This window comes from Oncorhynchus mykiss, chromosome 15, assembly GCF_057628025.1.
Source record: "Oncorhynchus mykiss isolate SJ-2025 chromosome 15, ASM5762802v1, whole genome shotgun sequence".
Classification (NCBI taxonomy): domain Eukaryota; kingdom Metazoa; phylum Chordata; class Actinopteri; order Salmoniformes; family Salmonidae; genus Oncorhynchus; species Oncorhynchus mykiss.
In genome coordinates this window covers 13,033,724-13,057,726 of record NC_143036.1, presented here as the reverse complement: position 1 = coordinate 13,057,726, position 24,003 = coordinate 13,033,724, and the positions used below count along the sequence as shown (strand labels likewise).

The window sequence follows — 24,003 nt, the reverse complement described above, 5'->3', positions numbered from 1 at the left end:
GGGTGGGATGTTGAAACTAGGGATGCTGGGAGGCTGAGAGAGAGGCTGAAACTATGTATACTGCGTGGCTGTGATGTTGAAACTATGGATGCTGGGTGGCTGGGAGGTTGAAATGATGGATACTGGGAGGCTGAAACTATGTATACTGTGTAGCTGGGATACTGGGAGGCTGAAAATATGTATACCGGGTGGCTTGGAGCCTGAAACTACGGATGCTGGGTGGCTTAAACTATGGAATGCTTTGTGGCTAAAACTATGGAATCTGGGTGGCTGGGAGGCTGAAACTATGGCTTTTGAGTGGTTGGGAGGCTGAAACTATGGACAAAGGGTTACTGGGATGCTGAACTATGGATACTGGATTGCTGAGAAGCTGAAACTGTGGATGCTGGGGTGGCTGAGAGTCTGAAACTATGGATGCTTGGTGACTGGAAGGCTTAAACTTTGGATACTGGGTGGATGGGAGGCTGGAACTATGAATGCTGGATGGCTGGGAGGTGGAAACGATGAATGCTGGTTAGCTGGGAGATTGAAATAATGGATTCTGGGTGGCTGGGAGGTGGAAACTATGGATGCTGGTTAGCTGGGAGATTGAAATAATGGATTCTGGGTGGCTGGGAGGCTGAACTATGGATACTGGGTTGTGAGAGGTTGAAACGATGGATGCTTGGTGACTGAGAGGCTGAAAGTATGGATTCTGGTTGGCTGAAACTATTGATGTTGGGCTGCTGGGAGACTGAACTTATGCATACAGGGTGGCTGGGAGGCTGACATTATGGATACTGGGTCGATGGGAGGTTGAAACTATGGATGATGGGTGGCTGGGAAGCTTAGACTATGGATACTGGGTGGATTGGAGGCTGAAACTTTGAATGCTGGTGGCTGGGAGGCTGAAACTATGGATACTGGGTGGATGGTAGGCTGAAACTTAGAATGCCGGGTGACTGGAAGGCTGAAAATATGGATTCTGGGTGGCTGAAATTATGGATGTTGGGTGGCTGGGAGGCTGAAACCATGTTTACTGGGTGGCAGGGAGGTTTAAACTATGGATGCTGGGTGGCTGAAAATATGAATGCTGGGATGCTGGAAGGTTGAAACTGTGGATGCTTGGTGACTGGGAAGCTTACATTTTGGATACTGGGTGGATTTGATGCTAAAACTATGAATGCTCCATGACTGGGAGGCTGAAGCTATGGATACTTTGTGTCTGGGAGGTTGAAACTATGGCTGCTGGGTAGCTGGGAGGTTGATATGAAGGAACCTGGGTGGCTGGGAGGCTACTGGGTGGTGGATGTTGAAACTATGGATGCTTTGCTGGTTGGGAAGTTGAAACTATGGATATTGGGTGGCTGGGAGGCTGACACTATGGATATTGGGTGGATGGGAGGCTGAAATGATGGATGCTTGGTGACTGGGAGGCTGAAAATGTGGATACTGTGTGGCTGGGAGGCTGAAATATGGATTCTGGGTCGCTGAAACTATGGATACGAGTGACTGGGAGGTTGAAACTATGGATGCTGCTTGGTTGGGAGTCTTATTAAACCTACTCTTGGAGGCTCAGTGGCTGAAACTATAGATACTGTGTGGCTGGGAGATAGAAACTAACTCTAGGAGGCTGTGAGGCTGAAAGTAACTCTGGGTGGCTAGGAGGCTGTGAGGCTGAAAGTAACTCTGGGTGGCTAGGAGGCTGTGAGGCTGAAAGTAACTCCGGGTGGCTAGGAGGCTGTGAGGCTGAAAGTAACTCTGGGTGGCTAGGAGGCTGTGAGGCTGAAAGTAACTCTGGGTGGCTGAAAGGCTGAAAGTAACTCTGGGTGGCTAGGAGGCTGTGAGGCTGAAAGTAACTCCGGGTGGATAGGAGGCTGTGAGGCTGAAAGTAACTCTGGGTGGCTGAAAGGCTGAAAGTTACTCTGGGTGGCTAGGAGGCTGTGAGGCTGAAAGTAACTCCTGGTGGCTAGGAGGCTGAAATTATGGATGCTGGGAGGCTGAAGCTAGCCCTGGGAGTCTGGGAGTCTGAAACTAACTATGTTATTAACCAGAAGTAATTATTCAGAGAACGCTGTGTTCATGAGGTGTATCAGAGAAGGATTGTGTGTGTGTGTGTGTGTGTGTGTGTGTGTGTGTGTGTGTGTGTGTGTGTGTGTGTGTTTATGGGCCCTATAACCTTGGCATAGAGTTTAATGACATGTTGTTCAAGGCTGCTATTGGTTAACGTTTGACTTCACCTCTCTACACAGCTCTTTTTCTAGGATGGTGTCAGCAAATTCAGGGGGGACTTGAATCTATCCAGATCCATGCAGTTGTTAGTCTTACACCTTAGCTGTGGGAAATGTTAACACAGTAATATCATAGTGATATATCTCATCTGATATGTCTGTGTGTGTGTGTGTGTGTGTGTGTGTATGTGTGTGTGTGTGTGTGTATTTCAGCGGTTCAGAATGAAAGAGATCGTATCAGCTCCAGAAGAAGCATTCAGGACAATCAGGATCTCCTACCTATCACTGTTCTTGCCCAGGCGGAGTCCCTGTCTCAACATGTAACACACACATACACACGCACACGCACACACACACAGAGGACAAATACAATTGCTCTAAGCAATCATGTAGAAGGTGGTTAAAATCATCATGAGAGTCTCCATTCATCTGTATGACAGCTTCCTTCTCTCTCTAGATCAATGTATCCAGTCCCAGGGGTGCAGTAGATGTGTCAGAACAGAAGTCAGCTGGTGTGGGGGATGTCTGTGACTCCATGAGACAACAGCTGCTTGTGTTGGTGGAATGGGCCAAGTACATTCCTGCCTTCGGAGAGCTGCCCCTGGACGACCAGGTACACAACCTGACTAGGCTAGGGCAACTACATAACTACCAAGAAGTGACTGACCAGGTACACAACCTGACTAGGCTAGGGCAACTACATGACTACCAAGAAGTGACTGACCAGGTACACAACCCGACTAGGCTAGGACAACTACATGACTACCAAGAAGTGACTGACCAGGTACACAACCCGACTAGGCTAGGGCAACTACATGACTACCAAGAAGTGACTGGCACTGGACTGAAACAAAACAGTGGTTGTCAAAGTTTTGCCACGACTCAACTAAAGCCTTTTGAATGTGCCTGTGACCTTCCAGAAACACACAGTAATGTTTCTGGCTCCAGTCCGTAGCTAATGGTTTAGAGTCAAATGAGGCTGAGATGTTTGTAGCCGGTGTTTCGTTACTCATGTCCTTGTTTCTCATGCTGTGTGTGTGTTTTGTTTCGTGTGTGTGTGTTTTGTTTCGTGTGTGTGTGTGTGTGTGTGTTTGTCCAGGTGAGTCTGCTCAGAGCTCATGCAGGGGAACACCTTCTACTTGGGGTCGCCAAGAGGTCAATGCCTTATAAGGACTTCCTGCTTCTTGGTAAGAACTGACCAATCACCTCTCCTTTATGCCTCAGTAACACCCAGTCAAAACCTGCCATACTGCTTTGCCAAGCTTGTTTTGAGTCTAACAGGTCGTTGCCCTGCAAGACTGTTATATACCCTGATAATCATTGACCAAGGCTTTATCTATGGAGGCCTCTGGCTTAAACACTTCTTATCAGAGATGAAAATACATAGAAGACATGGATTGCCCCTACAGATGATTTGTAGATGGTAAAACTATCCAGATAACGAGTTAGTAAGTGGTGGTACATACACACAACGCAGGTACTAACACTCACACATTGTACAAATTAATAACAGACTAAATGTACTGCACTGACACAAATGTTTTAGCATGCTTATAGAGAAGGGCACTCAAAATGTACTGCACTGACACAAATGACCGATGATTGGTTGAAAGAAATTGATAATAAGAAGATTGTGGGAGCTGTACTGTTAGATTTCAGTGCAGTCTTTGATATCATTGACCATAACTGGTCCTGAACATCTCTAAAAGAGCATTGTATTTGGTACAAATCATTCCATAAGCCTTAGACCTCAGCTGAATCTGGTAATGAATGGTGTGGCTGTTGAACAAGTTGAGGAGACTAAATTACTTGGTGTTACCTTAGATTGTAAACTGTCAGGGTCAAAACATATATTCAATGGTTGTAAAGACGGGGAGAGGTCTGTCCGTAATAAAGAGATGCTCTGCTGTTTTGACACCACACTCCAAAATGCAAGTCCTGCAGGCTCTAGTTTTATCTTATCTTGATTATTGTCCAGTCTTGTGGTCAAGTGCTGCAAAGAAAGACCTAGTTAAACTGCATCTGGCCCAGAACAGAGCGGCACGACTTGTTCTTCATTGTAATCACAGGGCTGATATTAATACTCTGTATGCCAGTCTCTCTTGGCTGAGAGTTGAGGAAAGACTGACTACATCACTGCTTGTTTTTTAATAAGAAACATACATATATTATATACATTAATGTGTTGGAAATTCCAAATTGTTTGTACAGTCAACTTACACACAGCACTGACACACACACTTATCCCACCAGACATGCCACCAAGGGTCTTTCACAGTCCCCAGGTCAAGGAAACGTACAGTATTATACAGAGTCATGAGTGCATGGACCTCCCTTCCATTTCACATAGCGCAAGTGAACAACAAACCTGTTTTAAAAAACAGATAAAGCCACACCTCACGGCACAACGCTCTCCCCCATGTGACCTACTTGTTGTGTGTATGTACTGACATGTGACCTACTTGTTGTGTGTATGTACTGACATGTGACCTACTTGTTGTCTGTATGTACTGACATGTGACCTACTTGTTGTGTGTGTGTACTGACATGTACAGTATGTGTAACTGACAGATGCACACACAAACACAAACACACACACACTACATTGTAATGTGTTTAAATGTACTGTATGTAAATTGTATAGGCTTTTGTCTGTAATGTTTTATTCGTTATGTGTCGGACCCTAGAAAGACTAGCTGTCAACCAAAAAAATAAATAAAAAATCGAATCACTAACAGACACACACAAACAGTACATCCCTTATAACACGTGGAAAACACACACTCAACCCCCTCCCAAAACACACACTCAACCCCCTCCCAAAACACACACTCAACCCCCTCCCAAAACACACACTCAACCCCCTCCCAAAACACACACTCAACCCCCTCCCAAAACACACACTCAACCCCCTCCCAAAACACACACTCAACCCCCTCCCAAAACACACACTCAACCCCCTCCCAAAACACACACTCAACCCCCTCCCAAAACACACACTCAACCCCCTCCCAAAACACACACTCAACCCCCCTCCCAAAACACACACTCAACCCCCCTCCCAAAACACACACTCAACCCCCTCCCAAAACACACACTCAACCCCCCTCCCAAAACACACACTCAACCCCCCTCCCAAAACACACACTCAACCCCCCTCCCAAAACACACACTCAACCCCCTCCCAAAACACACACTCAACCCCCTCCCAAAACACACACTCAACCCCCTCCCAAAACACACACTCAACCCCCTCCCAAAACACACACTCAACCCCCCTCCCAAAACACACACTCAACCCCCTCCCAAAACACACACTCAACCCCCTCCCAAAACACACACTCAACCCCCCTCCCAAAACACACACTCAACCCCCTCCCAAAACACACACTCAACCCCCCTCCCAAAACACACACTCAACCCCCCTCCCAAAACACACACTCAACCCCCCTCCCAAAACACACACGGATCCCTCTCCCTCTCCAGGTAATGGGTGTGTGATCCATGGCAGCAGTGCGGAGCCAGAGATCGGCCGCGTAGCTAACCGTGTTCTAGGTGAGCTGGTCCTGCCCTTCCAGGACATCCAGATAGACGACAATGAGTATGCTGCTCTCAAGGCACTCGTCTTCTTTGACCCTGGTAAAGCACTTGAACATTTCTCGAACCAGGCAACCTTCCATACTGTATTTTCACACTTTTACACACCACACACACACATACCCGCCACACACACCCACACACACCACACACACCACAGACACTACACAATAGCTTAATTTATTCAACTGAACAAAGTTAATTTGAATGGTTTTGTTAATCATTGACATGTGACTGTTCTCTGTTCTTTTTGTTCCACCCAGACACCAAAAGTCTTCACACATTCATTTCATATCATTCATCAATACATTTTCTCCATCCATCCCTTCATCCGTCCATCTCTCCTTCTGTCCAGATGCCAAGTCTCTGCGTGATCCGTCTAAGATCAAGGCGATGCGTCTGCAGGTCCAGATGAGTTTAGAGGACTATATTAACGACCGTCAGTATGACTCCAGAGGGAGGTTCGGAGAGCTGCTGCTACTGCTGCCTACTCTACAGTCCATCACCTGGCAGATGATAGAACAACTGCAGTTTGTTAAACTCTGTGGCCTGGCCAAGATAGACAACCTACTGCAGGAGATGCTGCTGGGAGGTGGCTGTATGATAACATCATATTAATAGTATTGTTCAGAAATATAGATGTTATGACGCTACTTGGAGGTGAGTAGTAGTGTGTACATTTAGTGGTAAATATATTGTCCTGATTGGCTGGTTTGTCTGCCTGTCTCCAGGTCTGGCATCAGAGTCCGCCCACCTGCACCAACCAGGCCACACCCAGTTTGCCCAGGACCCTTTGACTGGACACACACTGGTCATCAGCGCCATGCCTGCTACACACACTTCGCAGATAGGTAAGATACACACACACACACACACACACACACACACTGGTCATCAGCGCCATGCCTGCTACACACACTTCTCAGATAGGTAAGATACACACACACACACACACACACACACGCACTGGTCATCAGCGCCATGCCTGCTACACACACTTCGCAGATAGGTAAGATACACACACACACACACACTGGTCATCAGCGCCATGCCTGCTACACACACTTCTCAGATAGGTAAGATACACACACACACACACACACACACACACTCACTCTCTGTCCCTCTGGTGTGGCTCATCTCTCTCTCTTTCTCTGTCTCTCTGTCTCTCTCTGTCCCTCTCTGTCCCTCTGGTGTGGCTCATCTTTCTCTCTTTCTCTGTCTCTCTCTCTGTCCCTCTCTGTCCCTCTGGTGTGGCTCTCTCTCTCTCTTTCTCTGTCTCTCTGTCTCTCTCTGTCCCTCTCGGTCCCTCTGGTGTGGCTCATCTCTCTCTCTTTCTCTGTCTCTCTGTCCCTCTCTGTCCCTCTGGTGTGGCTCATCTCTCTCTCTTTCTCTGTCTCTCTGTCTCTCTCTGTCCCTCTCTGTCCCTCTGGTGTGGCTCATCTTTCTCTCTTTCTCTGTCTCTCTCTCTGTCCCTCTCGGTCCCTCTGGTGTGGCTCATCTCTCTCTCTTTCTCTGTCTCTCTGTCCCTCTCTGTCCCTCTGGTGTGGCTCATCTCTCTCTCTTTCTCTGTCTCTCTGTCTCTCTCTGTCCCTCTCTGTCCCTCTGGTGTGGCTCATCTCTCTCTCTCTTTCTCTGTCTCTCTGTCTCTCTCTGTCCCTCTCTGTCCCTCTGGTGTGGCTCATCTCTCTCTCTTTCTCTGTCTCTCTGTCTCTCTCTGTCCCTCTCTGTCCCTCTGGTGTGGCACATCTCTCTCTCTCTCTTTCTCTGTCTCTCTGTCTCGTTCTGTTCCTCTCTGTCCCTCTGATGTGGCTCATCTCTCTCTCTCTCTCTCTCTCCCTCTGTCACTCTGGTGTGGCTCATCTCTCTCTCTCTCCCCCTCTCCCCCCATCTCCCCCTTTCTTTCCCTCTTCTCTCTTCACAGCGTCTCCAGACACTCCTATCCCATCTCCTCCTCAGGGTCCATAGATTATCAAGTCAGCTTCAAGCCCCTCCTTCCTGCTGGCTCCGCCTCCCACAAAGGGATATCCCTCCCCCTCCCCCTGAGTGTACAGCACCCGACCCGCGAATAACAACTACAAAAAACTACAGAAAGTCTGTTCGATGGGCAAAATACTCATTTGAGATATACATTCCATGCGTAACTCGTAAATCATGCATTCAATGGTAGTGTCAAAACCTGAGTTTGCCCTCTGTGTGTAAAGGTGTAAAATATTTGATGTTTTCAACCCTATTTAGTGCCATTGGTTTTCACTCCAGTTCGGTAGTTTACAAATTGAGTAATCTGTGTAAATTGTAGCATCTATAAATCATTAGATTATTCCTAGTCTCTGAGCCTCTGTTATTATGGTGTAAATGACCGTATGTATTTAAGCTTTCCATAGGCTCATCGTTGAAGATGGAGTGAGAGATTTGCTATCACCGTGTACATTATATACAGTATGTGTTTCTCAAAGTGATCAGGACTGTGTCTGTAACACATGATGTTCACGTGTTGCCATGCTGCTTGTGGGGTGGTGCTTTACTGGAGCATAATGTATTTGTCAATAATATAACTCACTATATATTTAGTTCTTAATCAACTCTGCAGTGGCTTTAATTCTTTTGAGATTACTGTTATGATATGATATCGTATGAAAACTGTCAAATTTGGTGTTTAAATTCAGTTGTATTTGTCAAATGAATCTTATTGAACTTCTTTAGACTGTCAAATGGTGTATACACTTTAGACAATGTAAGCTGTGTATTGTGATTATGACAGAACACTATTTTCATTGAATTGTTGCCTCTGCTTTTGTCTGCTTTTGTATGAACATGGACATAGTTATGAAAAAATACGGAGGTTGTCATGTTCTGACCCTAGTTCTTGTGTTATTTGTTTGTTTTAGTTGTTCGCCACACGGTACTGTTTCGGTTTTGTTCACGTTTATTGTTTTGTATTTGTGTTCATGTTGAGTTTTTTCATATTAAAAACCATGGACACTTACCACGCCGCATCTTGGTCCGATCCTTGCTACACCTCTTCAGAGGAAGAGGAGGAAAACCTTTACAGAATCACCCACCACCCAAGGACCAAGCGGCGTGGTAACGGGCAACAGCAACAGCGGCCGAAGACACAAGACTCCTGGACGTGGGAGGAAATCCTAGACGGGAGAGGACCCTGGGCAAAGCCAGGGGAAGTGCAGCAGGAGAAGCAGCAACAGCAACAGCAGCAGCAGCAGCAGCAGCAGCAGCGGCCAGCATCACAAGACTCATGGACATGGGAGGACGAGTTGGATGGAAAAGGAAGGGGGAATATCACAGACCCAAAGCAGAGCTGGAGGCTGCGAAAGCAGAGAGGCGGCATCACGAGGAACTGGCATGACAGCGCGGCTGGAAGCCCGAGAGGCAGCCCCAAAAATGTATTGGGGGGGAACAGGGAGAGTGTGGCAGAGTCAGGAGTCAGACCTAAGCCAACTCCCCCTGTTTACCGTAAGGAGCCAAGGATGGAACATGGGCCGGTCAGGGCGGTGTTGGAGGTGAGCGAAGCAGAGACAGTGAAGGAGTTAATGGGGAAATTGGAAGAGAGAGAGTTATGAGGGAGGTGCTGTGTTGGTGCATGAGGCACGGCATTCGCCTTATGGAGCGTGTCGGGATTTGATAGCACCTGGGTCAGCTCTCCATACTCCAGCCCTGCTCTCAAGATCTCCAGTACGCCTTCACGGTCCGGTCCATCCAGTGCCACCTCCAGCACCAGCCCTCCGGTGGCAACCCCCGCACCAGGCTGTCTCTCCATCCTTTGGCTACAGGTGCTCCCGCCTGTCCAGCGCTGCTAGCGCCTTCCCTCTCTCCAGAGCTGCTAGAGTCTCCCGTCTGTCCAGAGCTGCTAGACTCTTCCGCCTGTCCAGAGCTGCTAGATTCTCCCGCCTGTCCAGAGCTGTTAGAGTCTCCCGCCTGTCCAGTGCTGCTAGAGCCGCCAGTCTGTCTTGAGCCGCCAGAGCTGCCAGTCTGTCCTGAGCCGCCAGAGCCGCCAGTCTGTCATGAGCCGCCAGAGCCGGCAGTCTGTCATGAGCCGCCAGAGCCGCCAGTCAGCATGGAGCCGCCAGAGCCGCCAGTCAGCCAGGAGCCGCCAGAGCCGCCAGTCAGCCAGGAGCCGCCAGAGCCGTCAGCCAGCCAGGAGCTGCCAGAGCCGTCAGCCAGCCAGCAGCTGTCAGAGCTGTCAGCCAGCCAGGAGCTGCCAGAGCCGTCAGTCAGCCAAGAGCTGCCAGAGCCACCAGTCAGCCAGGAGCCGCCAGAGCTGTCAGCCAGCCAGGAGCTGCCAGAGCCGTCAGCCAGCCAGGAGCTGTCAGAGCCGTCAGCCAGCCAGGAGCTGCCAGAGCCGTCAGTCAGCCAAGAGCTGCCAGAGCCATCAACCAGCCAGGAGCTGCCAGAGCCGTCAACCAGCCAGGAGCTGCCAGAGCCGTCAACCAGCCAGGAGCTGCCAGACCCATCAACCCCTCAGTCTTGAGCTACCTCTCAGTCCTGAGCTACCCCTCAGTCCTGAGCTGCCCCTCAGTCCGGAGGAATTTGTTAAGTCCACAGGGGTGTCCCTCAGTCCTGTGGGCCTATTTATTAGGGTTCCCAGGTCAGGGTCGGGGGCAAGGGTTGCTGTTCCTAGGTGGCCACAGAGGTGGACTAAGACTATGGTGGACTACGCCCAGTGCCAGGGCCGCCACCGCGGACAGATGCCCACCCAGACCGTCCCCTATAGGTTCAGGTTTTGAGTCTGCACCTTGGGTCACGTTCTGACCCTAGTTCTTGTGTTATTTGTTTGTTTTAGTTGGTCAGGACGTGAGTTGGGTGGGCATACTATGTTTTGTGTTTATAGGTTGGTTTTCTGTGTTCGGCCTAGTATGGTTCTCAATCAGAGGCAGGTGTCGTTAGTTGTCTCTGATTGAGAATCATACTTAGGTAGCCTGGGTTTCACTGTTGTTTTGTGGGTGATTGTTTCCGTGTCTGTGTTTGTGTTTGTTCGCCACACGGTACTGTTTCGGTTTTGTTCACGTTTATTATTTTGTATTTGTGTTCATGTTGAGTTTTTTCATATTAAAAACCATGGACACTTACCACGCCGCATCTTGGTCCGATCCTTGCTACACCTCTTCAGAGGAAGAGGAGGAAAACCTTTTACAGAGGTAATAGAACGAACCCAGCAACCACGTTGTCCCACAGCAGAGAAATGAAGGGTACTGGCTCCCCCATGTGGTTTGTTTAGACATATCAATTCTGTAATCACTAGATGGCCAAGGTGTCAATATGGTCAGAGAGGATGAGAAAGTATGTGAGATATTTGTTATTAATTCATTGTATAGATAGGTTCCATATTTAATTTGCTCCATGACCTTTCCCCGACTGTTCTTATAAATGTTCTATTGGTCTATGTGCATGCCTGTCTATGTTCTATTGGTCTATGTGGTGTGTGTCCATGGCTGGATTGGTCTGGGTTATGTGGTGTGTGCCCATGGCTGGATTGGTCTGGGTTATGTGGTGTGTGCCCATGGCTGGATTGGTCTGGGTTATGGGGTGTGTGTCCATGGCTGGATTGGTCTGGGTTACGTGGTGTGTGTCCATGGCTGGATTGGTCTGGGTTATGTGGTGTGTGCCCATGGCTGGATTGGTCTGGGTTATGTGGTGTGTGCCCACGGCTGGATTGGTCTGGGTTACGTGGTGTGTGCCCATGGCTGGATTGGTCTGGGTTACGTGGTGTGTGCCCATGGCTGGATTGGTCTGGGTTATGTGGTGTGTGCCCATGGCTGGATTGGTCTGGGTTATGTGGTGTGTGCCCATGGCTGGATTGGTCTGGGTTACGTGGTGTGTGCCCATGGCTGGATTGGTCTGGGTTATGTGGTGTGTGCCCATGGCTGGATTGGTCTGGGTTATGGGGTGTGTGCCCATGGCTGGATTGGTCTGGGTTATGGGGTGTGTGCCCATGGCTGGATTGGTCTGGGTTATGGGGTGTGTGCCCATGGCTGGATTGGTCTGGGTTATGTGGTGTGTGCCCATGGATGGATTGGTCTGGGTTATGTGGTGTGTGCCCATGGCTGGATTGGTCTGGGTTATGTGGTGTGTGTCCATGGCTGGATTGCTCTGGGTTATATGGTGTGTGCCCATGGCTGGATTGGTCTGGGTTATGGGGTGTGTGCCCACGGCTGGATTGGTCTGGGTTATGGGGTGTGTGCCCACGGCTGGATTGGTCTGGGTTATGTGGTGTGTGCCCATGGCTGGATTGGTCTGGGTTATGTGGTGTGTGCCCATGGCTGGATTGGTCTGGGTTATATGGTGTGTGTCCATGGCTGGATTGGTCTGGGTTATGTGGTGTGTGCCCATGGCTGGATTGGTCTGGGTTACGTGGTGTGTGCCCATGGCTGGATTGGTCTGGGTTATATGGTGTGTGTCCATGGCTGGATTGTTCTGGGTTATGTGGTGTGTGCCCATGGCTGGATTGGTCTGGGTTACGTGGTGTGTGCCCATGGCTGGATTGGTCTGGGTTATGGGGTGTGTGCCCATGGCTGGATTGGTCTGGGTTATGTGTAGTGTGCCCATGGCTGGATTGGTCTGGGTTATGTGGTGTGTGCCCATGGCTGGATTGGTCTGGGTTACGTGGTGTGTGCCCATGGCTGGATTGGTCTGGGTTATGTGGTGTGTGCCCATGGCTGGATTGGTCTGGGTTATGTGGTGTGTGCCCATGGCTGGATTGGTCTGGGTTACGTGGTGTGTGCCCATGGCTGGATTGGTCTGGGTTATGTGGTGTGTGCCCATGGCTGGATTGGTCTGGGTTATGTGGTGTGTGCCCATGGCTGGATTGGTCTGGGTTACGTGGTGTGTGTCCATGGCTGGATTGGTCTGGGTTATGCTCTGTTTGTTGATGTGAGTTGAGTGAAAGCTCATTTTGCCCCCTCATCTAAAAAAAAATGAGAAAAACACAAAAAATAGTCTAGAAATAAATGTGCCTCCATATAAACCCTACCCATACTGAATGTTTTAGTGCGTTATGTTTACACTCAGTCTTGGGTAGCTTACTTTCCAAATGTAATCCATTACAGTTTCAGTAAGTAACTTTAGGATTTCCCAAACTCAGTAGCATAATCTGATTACTTTTAGTTACTTTTAGATTACTTTCCCCTTAAGATGCATTAGAAGAAGACCACATATTACCAATTGAACAAAATGATTGCGGGATAAATTAATGCTAGAGTTTACATAGCTAGCCATAAATGTTGCATTTTACTTTATGGGTTATGTAGGCTTCTTCTTACCCATCGCTTTCTACTTCAAGACAGATAATACAACGATTAGTCTATTCCTTTACATTAATTATAAACTACAGTATGTCTGTCAGATTTCCAGTCATTCCAATTCATTTTAATTTTCAAGAATAGGACTCAGAAAATATGGAAATATAGATCAGTCTAATCATTTTAGCTGAGCGTAATCCAAAAACGAACGGTTTAGTAGCCTACACTGTTGTTCATTATGTTGTAATGGAGGACTGGTTGGGCTCATTGCTTTGAGTAATGCAATTTGCATGTGAAAAATGAAGATCATATGCCGCATTTGCTGTAGGCCTATTGTTTACCTTTAGGTTGGTGACACTTTGATATCTTGTCAATATGCAACTGTTTAAATATATCAAAAGTGTGCAAGTTTGAGGAAGTGTTCATTATGCCTGTGGAGATTTTTTTTAACCAGCACAAATTAGATTGTACGTGGAGCACAATATGGATGAGTTTAGAAGAGATGACTCCCTCAAACTGTTATTCCATACTGAAGGCTGGGATCCTCAATATGCAGCTCTTGCAAGAGCGCACTTTTCACTGTCTGTCCACTGGTCGCAAAAACAATGATTGATAGGCAGTGTAAACTTCTTAAATTCAACCATTATTGGGTTAAAATACACATTTACATTTGTGATCAGCCATCCTGTAAAGGATCTCGTCCTCCTCTACTGAGGAGGAGTAGCGAGAAGGATCGGAGGACCAATGCGCAGCGTGGTAAGTGTCCATAATGTTTAATCAAAACACAACAGAACACTGGAACAAAACAATAAACGTGAATAAACTAAACAGTCCCGTGTGGTAACACACACTGACACGGAAGACAAACACCCACAACTCAAAAGTGAAACCAGGCTACCTAAGTATGATTCTCAATCAGGGACAACAATTGACAGCTGCCTCTGGTTGAGAACCATACTAGGCCAAACACAGAAATCCCAAATGATAGAAAAACGAACATAGACAACCCACCCAACTCACGCCCTGACCATACTAAAAGAAAGACATAACAAAGGAACTAAGGTCAGAACGTGACACATCCACAACAACCACAATCTGTAATGCGCAAATAGCTAAATGAGAGAGCAGCAGTGTGATTCATGTCAATGTGCTATGTAGATATCAACAATAAGTGATATCCGTATTGTCAGTAGTCCACTGCTGTTGTCTCCTAACCTCCCAGGCGTTTATTCAAATTGGATGCGACTGCAAAAAAAAGCCTATTCCTGCTTTTTTCACAATCCATCAAACGCATTGGTTTGTCATCATAGTGGTCTCTGACTCAAGCGGAACAGACGTAAACTTCTTTCAATGCTAATTTGAATGTCATTGAACAAAATGTGTCATGTATATTTGTTTTCCACAAACAGCCTTTCTGAATTAAAAAATAATCCTAGAAGCAATCATTTAGTTTTTCGAAAGTGTCTGTAATCTGAATACAATATTTTTGCTGGTAAAGTAAGGGATTACTAAAAAAATTGTTTAAACGTAATCCGTTACTTCCCAACCTTGTTTACTCTGATGCCTGTCCTACTCCATTCTGTGTGTGTGGGAAGGAGAAGATGGTGTCTGAAATCAACATGGCTCTCTATCAACTCTATAATGAAGTAGAAAACCATGTCAGGTTGAAACAACATTGCATGGTGTGTATGTGTTTCTGTGTGTGTTTGTGTGCATGTGTTTCTGTGTGTGTATGTGTGTGTGTGTGTTTCTGTGTGTGTGTGTGATTCTGGTTCCTGTAGCAGACAAACCTGTGTGTTAAAATTCTGGTCACATATCTCATCTCAGACAACCCCCCTTGCCCCCAACCCCTCCACACACACACACACACACACACACACACACACACACACACACACACACACACACACCCCGTTCGTCTCATGACTGACAGCTCTGTATTACCACCCAGCAGGCACATGAAGGGATGGAAGGATGTAGGAAGGATGTAGGGAGGGAGGAATGGCGTGGAATAATCAGATTTGCCTTTTCATTTGCTCTACACATCAATTCTTTGTGTGCTTATGGTCATGATGAAGGCAATGGCAGAGAATTACAGTTTATAACCTGCCCAATCTCAAATTAACCCCTGGCTAATATCCCCTGGGCATATAATTTGTACACATCCAATCCTTTCCTATGCTGTACATTTCCAATCCTTCCCGCTCTACACACAGTGCCTCAGAGCCCAGGGCTTTGTGTTGATAAAGGATCCGGCTTTAGACAGCTTGATATACAGAACTCCACCACCAGATGGCAGTGCTACTCTATAGTATCTTCATAAACCCTTCTCTGCCTCTCCATAACGGCAGTTATGAATGAACTAAAAACCCTCTCTCAACATTATCTGACTGTTAGAAAGAATGGATGTTCTTTGTAAAGTTATTTTAACTTCCTTCCCCTTTAAGTCTGACCTTAAATCTCATATAGCGTAGTTATTTAATATTTCTCATATTTCAGATACTGCTACACAGCCTCACTTTGTATTCGGGTTCAGGGAATGGAAAGGAGAGAGGAAGCAAAACTCTCTCACTCTTCCACAAGTTAACTACAGATCAAGTCAACATGGCTAGTTAGCAAGCTAACTATAGATCAAATCAATATGGCTAGTTAACAAGTTAACTACAGATCAAGTCAATATGGCTAGTTAACAAGCTAACTACAGATCAAGTCAACATGGCTAGTCAACAAGCTAACTATAGATCAAGTCAATATGGCTAGTTAACAAGTTAACTACAGATCAAGTCAACATGGCTAGTTAACAAGCTAACTACAGATCACGTCAACATGGCCAGTTAACAAGCTAACTACAGATCAAGTCAATATGGCTAGTTAACAAGTTAACTACAGATCAAGTCAACATAGCTAGTTAACAAGTTAACTTTCAGGGGATAAACTAGATGTCTTTATCCAATTATTGTTTGATTTGCTTGTCATCTATAGTGGCGATGACAGTAGTCAGACTGACAACTTTACCAGGACGAGGACTTGCTGATATAAAGCTCTTTCCAAAAGACTAACGTTGTTACTTAGCTAACTAGCTACATGCCAAATTGATAGGCTACCCTTACATATCTGAAATTACATGATCAATTGATGTTTTATTGATCATGAAAAACATGCAGTTATTTGCTGTATAACTCTGATGATAGAGCTAAATGTGGAATAATGGGAACAGTGTAGTTCTGTCTATGTTCTTTAACAGGCAATGATATCACAACATAATAGTTTACATTTATTTAACAATTCCTTGAAAACCACATTCAGTTGTCAATGGTTATAGTGAAGCTGGGGGTCTCCTTGCCCCCCAGCAGCCAAATGAAGAGCTCTGAAACGTATTGTGATGTTTTATTCATAAAGACCTATTGTCCAGAATGCTTCCTGATTCCGTGTACATATCCTTTCTGATTAAACCACTGTGGTTCAGGAAGAAAACAAATCTCATTTCTGTGGTCTTACATATATGAAGAAGGAATAGGACAAGCAACCTGGAGACACACATTAGGACTCAACAACACTCGCTCTCGCTCTCTCTCACACACACATAAACATCCACACAGCTCCTCTATCCGAGAACGCCGGTCGGATGGTAGTGGAAAATGCATTCAATTCAAATCAAATTGATGTAGCGAGGAGTAATCTTTCTCTATTAAACCTGTCACGTTGTTCCTTAATATATTTGACTGCCTAGCTATGAGGGCACACAAATCAAATAGCATAGACATACACACGCACAATGTTCTACACACACACATACATATTTGTGCGCACACACACACACACACACACACACACACACACGAGTCCTCACGAGTGGACTTATTGGGGAACAATTGACTCCCAATCAAAATCATATTTTTCCTAACCCTTACCCATATTGTAACCCTAACCTTCACCCTAACTCCTAGCCCCTAACCATAACTCTAATTATAACCCTAACATGAATCGTAATCCTAACCCTCAACCTAACTCCTAGCCCCTAACAATAACACTAATAATAACCCTAACCCTGAACCTAACCCCTAACCACAACTCTAATTATAACCCTAACCCTGAACCTAACCCCTAGCCCCTAACAATAACTCTAATTATAACCCTAACCCTCAACCTAACCCCTAGCCCCTAACAATAACTCTAATTATAACCCTAACCTTCAACCTAACCCCTAGCCCCTAACCATAACTCTAATTATAACACTAACCCTCAACCTTACCCCTAGCCCCTAACCATAACTCTAATTATAACCCTAACCCGAACCTAACCCCTAGCCCCTAACAATAACTCTAATTGTAACCCTAACCCTGAACCTAACCCCTAACCCCTAGCCCCTAACCATAACTCTAATTATAACCCTAACCCTTAACCTAACCATTAGCCCCTAACCATAACTCTAATTGTAACCCTAACCCTGAACCTAACACTTAGCCCCTAACCATAACTCTAATTATAACCCTAACCCTGAACCTAACCCCTAGCCTCTAACCATAACTCTAATTATAACCCTAACCCTGAACCTAACCCCTAACCCCTAGCCCCTAACAATAACTCTAATTATAACCCTAACCCTGAACCTAACCCCTAACCCCTAGCCCCTAAACATAACTCTAATTATAACCCTAACCCTGAACCTAACCCCTAGCCCCTAACCATAACTTTAATTATAACCCTAACCCTGAACCTAACTCCTAGCCCCTAACCATAACTCTAATTGTAACCCTAAACCTCAACCTAACCCCTAGCCCCTAACAATAACTCTAATTGTAACCCTAAACCTCAACCTAACCTAGCCCCTAAGCCTGAAATTGCTGTTGTCCTTACGAAGACCAGCAACATATCAGCATTGTCAGCATTCTCCTTGGTTTACTATTATTGTGAGGACTTCTGGTAATCAGAAGTATACTAAAACAGGCACCCACACACACACACACACACACACACACACTACGGTAAAATAGAGTGAAAGGGCGAGAGAGAGAGCGAAATAGAGAGAGAGAAATAAATAGAGAATGAGAGAGAGAGTAAAAGTGAGAGAGAGAGAGTAAAAGTGAGAGAGAGAGAGAGAGAGAGAGAGAGAGAGAGAGAGAGAAAGAGTGAAGTAGAGAGAGAGTGTGAAAGAGAAGGATAGAGAGAGATAGGGATATAGATAGCGAGAAAGATAGATAGAGAGATAGAGAGAGAAATAGAGACATACAGTGCCTTGCGAAAGTATTCGGCCCCCTTGAACTTTGCGACCTTTTGCCACATTGCAGGCTCCAAACATAAAGATATCAAACTGTATTTTTTTGTGAAGAATCAACAACACGTGGGACACAATCATGAACTGGAACGACATTTATTGGATATGTCAAACTTTTTTAACATCAAAAACTGAAAAATTGGGCGTGCAAAATTATTCAGCCCGCTTAAGTTAATACTTTGTAGCGCCACCTTTTGCTGCGATTACAGCTGTAAGTCGCTTGGGGTATGTCTCTATCAGTTTTGCACATTGAGAGACTGACATTTTTTCCCATTCCTCCTTACAAAACAGCTCGAGCTCAGTGAGGTTGGATGGAGAGCATTTGTGAACAGCAGTTTTCAGTTCTTTCCACAGATTCTCGATTAGATTCAGGTCTGGACTTTGACTTGGCCATTCTAACACCTGGATATGTTTATTTTTGAACCATTCCATTGTAGTTGTTGCTTTATGTTTTGGATCATTGTCTTGTTGGAAGACAAATCTCCGTCCCAGTCTCAGGTCTTTTGCAGACTACATCAGGTTTTCTTCCAGAATGGTCCTGTATTTGGCTCCATCCATCTTCCCATCAATTTTAACCATCTTCCCTGTCCCTGCTGAAGAAAAGCAGGCCCAAACCATGATGCTGCCACCACCATGTTTGACAGTGGGGATGGTGTGTTCATTTTGATGAGCTGTGTTGCTGTTACCCCAAACATGACGTTTTGCATTGTTGCCAAAAAGTTCAATTTTGGTTTCATCTGACCAGAGCACCTTCTTCCACATGTTTGGTGTGTCTCCCAGGTGGCTTGTGGCAAACTTTAAACGACACTTTTTATGGATATCTTTAAGAAATGGCTTTCTTCTTGCCACTCTTCCATAAAGGCCAGATTTGTGCAATATACGACTGATTGTTGTCCTATGGACAGAGTCTCCCACCTCAGCTGTAGATCTCTACAGTTCATCCAGAGTGATCATGGGCCTCTTGGCTGCATCTCTGATCAGTCTTCTCCTTGTATGAGCTGAAAGTTTAGAGGGACAGCCAGGTCTTGGTAGATTTGCAGTGGTCTGATACTCCTTCCATTTCAATATTATCGCTTGCACAGTGCTCCTTGGGATGTTTAAAGCTTGGGAAATCTTTTTGTATCCAAATCCGGCTTTAAACTTCTTCACAACAGTATCTCGGACCTGCCTGGTGTGTTCCTTGTTCTTCATGATGCTCTCTGCGCTTTTGACGGACCTCTGATACTATCACAGTGCAGGTGCATTTATACGGAGACTTGATTACACACAGGTGGATTGTATTTATCATCATTAGTCATTTAGGTCAACATTGGATCATTCAGAGATCCTCACTGAACTTCTGGAGAGAGTTTGCTGCACTGAAAGTAAAGGGGCTGAATAATTTTGCACGCCCAATTTTTCCGTTTTTGATTTGTTAAAAAAGTTTGAAATATCCAATAAATGTCGTTCCACTTCATGATTGTGTCCCACTTGTTGTTGATTCTTCACAAAAAAATACAGTTTTATATCTTTATGTTTGAAGCCTGAAATGTGGCAAAAGGTCGCAAAGTTCAATGGGGCCGAATCCTTTCGCAAGGCACTGTACACAGATAGATGGATAGATAGATAGATAGATAGATAGATAGATACATAGATACATAGATAGATAGAAATAGATTGAGAGGTAGATTGATAGAGATACAGTGGTTCCTTCTTTGAAAGTTGTGTCATACTGCGGCACACCATGCCCTGCTTCCGCAGCATTCTGTGGCACATCATTTCATTGTCAGCCATTTCTTCTGTTACTCCAAATTATTGCTAGTTTGACCACCAGAGGGCATCTTTGAGAAGAATTTGATAGTATTCCGTATGGGCATTACCAGAGAAGTTAAACACTTTTTTGTAATAACATAGTATATGGGATTGATTTGAAGAAATTTAGCTAAATTCATTTGATTAAAATTATTGTGTTTCTAGTCAGAGAAAAACTAAAATCAAAACCTCTGGGTTTCCGTTAGGATGGAATGGAAAATATGGCGCTGTACAACATGACGATCGGGAGTAGGCTACAGGATTGGAGGATTCTAAATTGTTTGCCATCATTAGACAACTTTGTTCCAAAATTTCTGTAAATCAGTGATATTTATTCCCGTAGTACTTCGTTATGGATCCATAACTAAATCAACATCTGCATTTTGACAGATAATTATTTTATCATTATTTTATTAACGAAATGTGTTTATTAGGCTACTGTGCAGTCTACAATACATACTGTAGTAAGCATGGGAATGTGCCTAATTTCTTACATAAACCACTCAATTATTACTTCAGCAGTATGCTTAGTGTCATTGTCGTGCTGGAAGGTGAACCTCCATCCCAGTCTCAAATGTCTGGAAGACTGATACAGGTTTCCCTCAAGAATTTCCCTGTATTTAGCGCCATCCATCATTCCTTCAATTCTGACCAGTTTCCCAGTCCCTACCGATGAAAAACATCCCGACAGCATGATGCTGCCACCACCATGCTTCACTATGGGGATTGTATTCTCGGAGTGATGAGAGGTTTTGGGTTCTTGTCAGACATGGCGTTCTCCTTGATGGCCAAAAAGCTCAGAAGCCCAGAATACCTTCTTCCATATGTTTGGGGAATCTCCCACATGCCTTTTGGTGAACACCAAATGTTTTTGCTTATTTTTTTTCTCTAAGCAATAGTATTTTCTGGCCAGTCTTCTGTAAAGCCCAGCTCTGCAGAGTGCACGGCTTAATTTGGTCCTATGGACAGATACTCCAATCTCGGCTGTGGAGCTTTTACAGCTCCTTCAGGGTTAACTTTGGCCTCTTTGTTCCCTCTCTGATTAATGCCCTCCTTGCCTGGTCTGTGAGTTTTGGTGGGCGGCCCTCTCTTGGCAGGTTTGTTGTTCTGCCATATTCTTTCCACTTTTTAATAATGGATTTAATGGTGCTCCGTGGGATGTTCAAAGTTTCCGGATATTTTTTTATAACCCAATCCTGATCTGTACTTCTCCACAACTTTGTTCCTGACCTGTTTGGCGAGCTCCTTGGTCTTCATGGTGCCACTTGCTTGGTGGTGCCTCTTGCTTAGTGGTGTTGCAGACTCTGGTGACTTTCAGAACAGGTGAGATCATGTGACAGATCATCTGACACTTAGACTGCACACAGGTGGACTTATTTAACTAATTATGTGACTTCTGAAGGTAGTTGGTTGCACCAGATTTTATTAGGGGCTTCATAGCAAAGGGGGTGAACACATATGCACGCACCTCTTTTTTTTTCTTTTTTTTTTTTACTAATTATCATTTATTTGAAACCTGTTATTTTTTTAATTTCACTTCACCAATTTTGACTATTTTGTGTACGCCCATTACATGAAATCCAAATTGAAATCAATTTAAATTACAAGTTTGTAATCCAACAAAATAGGAAGAGCGCAAGGGGGATGAATACTTTTGCAAGGCAAGAGAGAGTGAAAAATAGATGGAAAGATAGATAGAGAGGGAGGTATAGGAAGATAGATAGAGAGATGGGGAGATAGAGAGATAGATAGAGAGATAGATAGAGATGGATAGATGATAGAGAGATAGATAGAGATGTAGGGAGATACATATAAATATAAAGAGAGAGAGAGAGAGAAAGATGTTGATGAGTGCTCTCCGTTTTCTCTATCAGCTGACCTTCATTATCTTGCCTGACTGTAGTGTGTGTGTGTGTGTTTGTGTGCATGTTAGCTCATCTAGTCACTTGCTCACCAGTGTGTTTGGTGTAAACTCTCCCTCATTGACCTTTAGTGGTGTGGATCGATAGCAGGAGATTTGTCATGTGTTCTACCATCGTCTCAAACTGAAGAGTCTAACATCCCTTCACAGGGTCATTTAGGATGGGGGAAGTGGTCGCAGTCTGCCAGAGTGGTTGCAGTCTGCCTGTGTGTGTGTGTGTGTGTGTATGTGTGTGTGTGTGTGTGTGTGTGTGTGAGAGAGATAGAGAGAGGGAGAGAAAGAGGCAGATTGTGTGTGTACATGTTAGAAACGGAGAGAGAGAGGAGAAGAGGGTGAGGGAGGGAGTAGTTGAGAGGTTGAATTGGTCCTTTTAGGTGAAATCAATGATGATCCATTCATTGAGTGTTTCTCTGCTGGCCCAGGTGGCAGGGAAACAGTGCACACACGCACTCATGCACACACACACACACACACACACACACCGAGTCCCCCCACCCAGGGGTGTAGCAGCAGTCTACAGGGGGTCTGTGACAGGGAGCTGTCTGTCTTGGTTTACTGAGCACTGAAGGAGCTTTCCCTCTAAGCTCTCTTCCCAATCTTCCTTCTCTCTACATCCCCTCATCTTTCTCCATTCTGACATGCCTATTTTAGACAGACCACTAATGCTTGGCGGGTCCTGGGTTTCTTGCTGTTTCAGGCTAATCGCCTGAAATGACGTGTTAATATGACAATGGCCGTTAACACCTGTCCAATTAGCTGGATTGTGATAAACCTCATACTGAGCGAGGCCGCAATGCTGCGTTGCTAGCTCACACATAGATAGATGGAAATGCTAAACACTCTCAGTGGCTGTGGTTTACTGAACGAATATATAAACGCAACATGCAACAATTTCAAAGATTTTACTGAGTTACAGATCATATAAGGAAATCAGTCAACTGAAATAAATTCATTAGGCCCTAATCTATGGATTTCAAATGACTGGGAATAAAGGTACAGTCATGTTATCTTGTTTGGGATAGGGGCAGCATTTTCACTTTTGGATGAATAGCGTGCCCAGAGTGAACTGCCTCCTACTCAGTCCCAGATGCGAATATATGCATATTATTATCAGTATTGGATAGCAAACACTCTGAAGTTTCTAAAACTGTTTGAATGATGTCTGTGAGTATAACATAACTCATATGGCAGGCAAAAACCTGAGAAAAAATCCAAACAGGAAGTAGGAAATCTAAGGTTTGTAGGGTTTGTAGTTTTTGAACTCACCCCTATCGAATACACAGTGGGATATGGGTTATTTTGCAATTCCTAAGGCTTCCACTAGATGTCAACCGTCTTTAGAACCTTGTTTCAGGCTTCTCTTGTGAAGGGGGGCCGGATGGGAGCTGTTTGACTAAGTGGTCTGCCTACAGCCTCGTTTTCAGTCATACGATTTCACTTGAGTGGTAGCTCTCGTTCCATTGCTTTTCTACAGACATTCTCCGGTTGGAACATTATTGAACTTTAATGATAAAAACATCCTAAAGATTGATTCTATACTTAGTTTGACAAGTTTCTTCTACCTGTAATATAACTTTTCGAACATTTAGTCCGAATGGACCAGATCGCGCTTTTGGATATGTTTACCAAACGCCTAACAAAGGAAGCTATTGGACATAAATGGACATAAATGATGGACATTATCGAACAAAACAAGCATTTATTGTGGAACTGCGATTCCTGGGAGTGCATTCTGATGAAGATCATCAAAGGTAAGTGAATATTTATAATGCTATTTATGAATAATGTTGACTACCCAACATGGCGGATATTTCTCTGGCTGGTTTTGGGCTCTGAGCGCCGTTCTCAGATTATGTATTTTCCGTAAATAAAAAAAAAATCTGATACAGCGGTTGCATTAACGAGAATTGTATCTTTAAAATGGTGCCTAATACTTGTATGTTTGAGAAATTTGAT

At 45.1% G+C, this 24,003-nt stretch overlaps 1 protein-coding gene across 5 annotated transcripts in view; it reads left to right on the top strand.

The window, feature by feature from the left end:
- The window catches only part of LOC110489593 (hepatocyte nuclear factor 4-gamma), a 29,229-nt gene extending 18,338 nt beyond the window's left edge, over nucleotides 1-10,891 (top strand). For 3 of the 5 annotated variants that reach the window (XM_021562331.3, XM_021562330.3, XM_021562328.3), the window contains exons 4-10: nucleotides 2,424-2,530; nucleotides 2,668-2,823; nucleotides 3,310-3,397; nucleotides 5,697-5,849; nucleotides 6,163-6,405; nucleotides 6,539-6,658; nucleotides 7,732-10,891. In XM_021562331.3, coding sequence (XP_021418006.3) covers nucleotides 2,424-2,530; nucleotides 2,668-2,823; nucleotides 3,310-3,397; nucleotides 5,697-5,849; nucleotides 6,163-6,405; nucleotides 6,539-6,658; nucleotides 7,732-7,775 — 911 coding nt within the window. In that variant the 3' untranslated portion in view covers nucleotides 7,776-10,891. The remainder of the gene's footprint in view (nucleotides 1-2,423; nucleotides 2,531-2,667; nucleotides 2,824-3,309; nucleotides 3,398-5,696; nucleotides 5,850-6,162; nucleotides 6,406-6,538; nucleotides 6,659-7,731) is intronic. The other 2 variants (XM_090199075.1, XM_021562329.3) reach the window with 1 other exon arrangement.
- The last annotated feature ends 13,112 nt before the right edge of the window (nucleotides 10,892-24,003 follow it).